The following is a 6000-nucleotide window of genomic DNA, read 5'->3' as shown; positions in this document are numbered from 1 at the left end:
ATATGTATACATGATAATCTTGTACCTTTGCGTGCTCTCTCCGTGAAAGGAGCAAGCTGCACAGAGGAAACCCGATCGAAGATTGGAAATTCTACCGACTGCGGGAAGCTAATCACCGTTGAATTTAGATAATCCTTCTCGCGACATTTGTTAATAGTTCTGATAGTTGAATCTGATGTTCGATTATTGGCACGAATATTATTTAAATTTTGATAATTTGATCAAATTTTGGCACGCTGATGTGTAGAAGGCGAAAGTTTTGAATAAATATAAAAAAGAATTTCGTCGATGTAAAATTGTAAATATAATTTAGTTAAATAAAATTTGAGAATTCCATATATATATATATTTAAAACTTTGTGTGTAATTTAATATGTATTAGATATTTTAGTCACTTTTTAGTAAATATGTAAAAAATGCAGTCAATTATTTATTATGTATAAAAATTACGGATGAATTCGTTAAATGTGTATTTTTTTAGATAATAATTCAATTTCACCAAATGATAGTACGTATGAATTGTTTGATAATCTCGATATGTGCTAGATTCAACGGTGACCCGCGTTCCGCGGAACTGGATCTGAGTTCCTGATGATGAGAAATGGCTTGCGAAAACACGACAGAATGAAGCGTTATATGATGTGAAAATACAGACTCTACAATCCGCGCGTATTAAGATTAGAACAACGCATTAGCTTTCTCGCCGTGTATAACGCTCTTCTTACAGCGCGTACCAAATACTCGTATTCCCTTAAATACCTTTGTCTCAACAACGCTAACTATTTTCCTGTTTAGAGATTACGTGTTATGGACACCGACATTATTGACTTTCCACAAAGCCGCTCCGTTTGGAAGCGTCTGGCGAGAATTTGCTTATCTCGAAATGGCAGTAATATATATATATATATATGTATTCCGCCCGCGCGTATATATTTATCTCAAAACGCGGCCCTATTAGACGGTAGAAAAATCGGTATTGCCTACAAATAAATACTATAGATCTACACACTGGAATACTTCGACGGAATAACGTCACGATCATCCTAACAATAGGGAGACAAAGGAAAACGCAATAGACTTGCACTCGGAGAGAAGAGAAAGCGCGGCAGGGACGCAGGGACGACTGTACAGCAGCCTCGATAGTTTTGGTCTCGATAGTTTAAAACCGAACGAGAAAGCCCAAGGATTGTTTTTCTACCCCCTCACTCGCTAGGCTAGCCCTTCTGCCGTTTCTACCTAGAACCCTAAGAGAAATCGCAAAACGAGAAGGCTCGAGCCCGCTCGTCCGTGAAAATTGAGACTCTGGATCGTCGAGCGAACACAACACACGATTCTTACCAATACATGCTAAGTTCGAGATCAGAGATTACGTTACGTTACGTACGTTACGTACTCGCGCACAACAGAACAGTGAAGAACTGTCGTCAATAAACATGGAATTGCGAAGCAGGGAAATGAAACGGAGGGGATCGCGTAGAAGATTGAGGATAGGTGAGTTAGAGCCAGAGAATCGATAGACAGTTTTTGTCGCTAGAAGAAAGAAGATAGAAACGGGAAAGAAGGAAAGAGAAGAATAGACAAGTTAGAAAGGGCACAGGGGAAAGAAGAAGGTATTCCTTCCGATGTGCCACGAAAGGCGTCTCGCATGTCACGAGGGCGCCTACTAATAGCTAAGCTACCGGAGATCATTTGAAAACTGTCCACGGGAGTCGCAGCTAGCCAATCAAGATGCTGCGATCCTCGGCCTATCGATTATCTACTTTAATTATTATAACATCGACTTATTACTGAGTTTTTATTACTTTAGATAAATCCTCTATGCATATACAAGTTTGCTCCCCTGTCTCCATCTTACGTCCTCGCTCGTCCCCTATCCTCTTAACATTTTTGGAATCGTCGTTATCCCTCTCTCGACGTCTCTTTATATACATATATTCCGCTCACGCACCGTAGACGTCTGGCGAGGCCGATCGATCGTAACTATGAATTGATTGTAATTCAGTTGAAACAGATCCGTTGGTTAGGCTCGTGATATTGTCAAACGTATTAAAAAATCTTCGTTGTCTCGTTCCGAGGAAATTTACGATAAGCAAGCCTCGCGAAACATCGTCGTGGCGCGGCGTCGTTAAAAAATCTTGGACAAGAATTGCTCCGTCGACCGCTACCGGTCGGGGAACCGCGTTATCTACAAGCCACATATCGAAAAGTAGTCTTTCTATACCTTGGCGAGATCAAGAGAGGGACGGACGCGCGAAGAGAAGACAGAGAATTGGGGGGCGTATGGTCCGCCCTCTCTCGCTCCCATATAATCACACTACTTTATTTAATTCTCTTTATTTATCCGTAATGAGATCATCATTTGATTATTGGGTTTAATCCTCTTTGGATCTCGTCCTTAGTTTCCCCCGTCACCCTTAATACCTCCCTCCTCGTGTCTCGGGTCCGATCGCCACATAATACGATATTCTATTATTCTCGCCCGGGTTATCTTCCCTCTCCCCCCTCCCCCCTCCCAAAAAAAAGCTCCCGTCCTTCGTCCTTCGCCTACGAATTCACAGGGCGAACTATCGGCACGAACAAATAGCTACGTACGAAAATAACTCCTGCATCGCGAGAATGCACTTGTACTTCGACGTCGCTGTTCCGCCGTTGCTAATCCTCGCTTCGTCATCCGCGGCAATCACAGTCACAATTTATCGATAGCATGCAGTTCTCGATAAATAGCAATCAAGTAAATAGATTCTCCAGTCGACATCGACTTCTAATCAATAGAAAATATAATAAAACCTTTCTTGAAATCTCGCAGCCAATTTTCTAAAGATCTCTTAAAGATCTTTTTATATAAATTTTACCCGTTTGTCCCTGAGGAGGGATAAAGGGGAATATATTTAGTAGAGAGCAACTATGATTCGTCAACTCAATCATCATTATTATTATTATCAATTATCACAATCATCAATATAAAAAATTATTATAAAATTAATCCATTATCATCATTATCAATTACCAATTATTAATTGTCAATTATCAACTATCAGATAAATCGATTATTATAATCGATTATCAATCATCAAATTAATCAGAATCGTCAATTATAAGGAAATCAGAAGCACGCCGCAGAAGCAAATAATTATCACTACTTTCATCGTCACGATCAAAGATATCAATATTTTATATGCAGTCACATGGTCCCTCAGGAACCGATCAAAGTCGATCAAGCGCATTCTCGCGTAGCCGCGCAACGCAAACGCGAAATACAAAGACAGACAATATAAAGTTACAATTGTGTTATCGGAGTGGATGTTAACAAACAAGAGAACGGTTCGCCTTTCCGACGCGTTCTACCTCAATTAAATCCATTATCCGATCACATAGAGAGATCCGGAGTATGCGCCATGGACTGCCTCCTCTTCCTCCTCCTTCTCTCGAAACGATCCGTTCAGAAAATTCCACACAGGACTTCCGCGATCGCAGAAGGAAAGGAGTTGCCGGCGGTCCGTCCGTTCCATTTTAGTGGCTTCCAATATCGCCGTTCTAGCTACCGACGCAATCGTCGATCGAGCCCGCAGGGTCATCCAGAACGGGTTGGGCAAGATCGGCGCATCTATCGCAAGCGGGAGACGAGTCTCCAGCCAAGGTATAGAGCTACCGTTGCCCAAAGGGTCTCTCGCAGCGGCGTCGGAATCAACAGCGATAGCAGACTGTCGGTGGACGACGAGTTGCTGTTGCGACCGTTGGACAAACCTGGACCGATCATCGGTAGTGGCGATTTCTCGATCTCGGACTGCAACAATAAGTAAACAACATCGTTCAGTATTGCTCGGTATCCTTGTTCGAGTTTAACAGAGTGAAACATTGCTTAAATTCAATATTCGAAGTATTGCTATTGATCTGTTAATCTTAAAAATAATGTAAGATATTATTATGAAGTGCGAGCATATAGAAAATACGCAGATAGAAAAGATGTGTCCAAATTGCATACTGACATACGCACGAAACACGTAAAAAAAATAAAATAGATTAAGTGCAATGATATTTGCGACCGTTAGATCGCAATGCCGTTAAATGTCTCTGTGAAAATGGATCCAAACTGTAAACGGACGTAACAAGATTCCAATACTCGCGCGAAGATTTGGCGAAAACGACTTGTCGTAAGTTTCTTCTCGTTGTAGTAGATCCGGGGAGTCGGAGAATGGTACAGGAAGGAACAACGGTCGACGCGCGGGGTTAAGGTTCCTAATTGGGAAAGTCCTAATTGGACGGAATTACCGACGATCCGGCACTCTTCTGCGGCTTAGCCTTCGGTGGAAAAAAAAGGAGGAAAATGCGACGCGGTCGTTTTATCGAGTCCCCTTATCCCGACGAATTTACACGGAGAAACGACGATGGCGTTGCAAGAGGGGAAATATCGCGTCGCTAAAAGCTCCAACGTCTACCCCCCGGGCTCCCTGTTTTCTTTACGAAAACCGTTTCTCGCGCTCAGACCACTCGCGACTCGGAAAAAAAGGTTCAATTAAAGCCTGCTTATTAATGACACTAATTACCCAATTAACTTCTATTTCGTTGCGCCGAGTGATGCCTGCAGCTACTGGTTTTGGTGAAGCCGCCGCATGGGATTTCGTGCCGAGAATCATACAAATCGCTCACGCGCAAAAAGGAATTCCGTTAGGACGTACTTGTGAACGATACTTATTACCCAATTAGCTCGCGGTACCTTCGGATAAGGTCGGTATAATGATTCCGCGTATTAGTCGGACCGCGAGGATTCTGCGTTAAAAAAAGAAGACACGCGAAGTCCTCCACGCGAGACGCTTGTGCAAAATTTCTTGCAACTTCGTTCGCGACAGCTGTACAAATATTATTTTTTATATGGAAAGTTTATAATCTTCTTTTATCGTCGATTTGATTTTTGAGACGTGCTAAGCAATTCGATACAAGTTAACGTGTAAATTTACCCTGGAACAGGTATATTTGTTATAAAATACATAATTAATCTTATCCAGAATAAAATATAATACAAGGAACGCAATAAAAAATCCATTACATTGACCTAGCCAAAGTCCGAGAAAATTATCGCAGATCTTGACGGCACGTTCTTGTAATATCTCGCGTGAAAGAACGATCTCCTGCCACAGGACGATTAACTCCGAAGGGTTCCCTTTGTTTCTCCATTCCGCCCGCCTCCCGTCGACGTTATCTCAGCTTCGACCCGCGACTTCCGATTCCCGTCTCGTCTTAATCCACTCGCCATGACCGGACGTGCAATAATAAACGCCCGGGGAAAGCCCAATCGCCGAGGCGGCGGGTTTTTATGGGATGACCATAATATCTGGGCGACGTCGCCGGTTCGACCCCACGAAGAAAGAAGAGAGAGAAAGAGAAAGAGAGAGAGAGGGCGTAAGAGAATACATGTTCTCTTACACCCTCGCAATCACGCACGGGAAAAACATTCGATTCGTCGTTGGCGCGTATAAGCGCGAGAGGAAAGATTATCTCGGATGTGGATAGAGCGGAAAGTAAGAGGAGTAGACGAGAACGTCACATTAAAGGAGAATTATGTGGGAGGGCGCGAGAGTGCTGCTTGTGGGAGCGTTCTGCTCGTCAATTAATAGTGTCCCTTCCTCGCCGCGGAATCGCGCGTTGACGACTGACACTGGGGTGAGCCGCCGCGAAGGGTGAAGGGACGTGATCAACGTTCGTTAATGTCTAATGCGTAGGATCCCCGATCGGCCACCTGCGACAGTAACCGAGACCACGAGATGGACTTTCTCTCTTCGCGTCGACGCGTTGTTAGTCTCCGCGTGTATAAACAGCTACAGAGATATCGCCGCGTGATGCCGCTTTATAGTCCCCGCAGTCCGGAAGAGAACGCTCGTTCGAGAAATACATTTGTAGGTACATGTCATTTATAAATAGAAAAACTTTATGTCAAAACTATTTTGTAGAAAGCAAAATATGAGAAGTGCGTCTCTTTCCCATAAGATTACACTCACACAAAAT

At 43.2% G+C, this 6000-nt stretch overlaps 1 protein-coding gene across 5 annotated transcripts in view; it reads right to left on the bottom strand.

Annotated features, from left to right (window-relative positions):
• Positions 1-368: 368 nt before the first annotated feature.
• Positions 369-6000, bottom strand: part of LOC143906000 (uncharacterized) — a 186266-nt gene continuing 180634 nt past the window's right edge. For all 5 annotated transcript variants that reach the window (XM_077421712.1, XM_077421710.1, XM_077421711.1 and 2 more), the window contains one exon: positions 369-3784. In XM_077421712.1, the coding sequence (XP_077277838.1) occupies positions 3605-3784 (180 nt within the window). In that variant the 3' untranslated portion in view covers positions 369-3604. The remainder of the gene's footprint in view (positions 3785-6000) is intronic.

Source organism: Temnothorax americanus, unplaced genomic scaffold (genome assembly GCF_048541705.1).
Source record: "Temnothorax americanus isolate GAGA-0224 unplaced genomic scaffold, ASM4854170v1 Scaffold7, whole genome shotgun sequence".
Classification (NCBI taxonomy): domain Eukaryota; kingdom Metazoa; phylum Arthropoda; class Insecta; order Hymenoptera; family Formicidae; genus Temnothorax; species Temnothorax americanus.
Note: the sequence above shows the minus strand (reverse complement) of the source record. Positions and strands in the feature narration are given on the sequence as shown.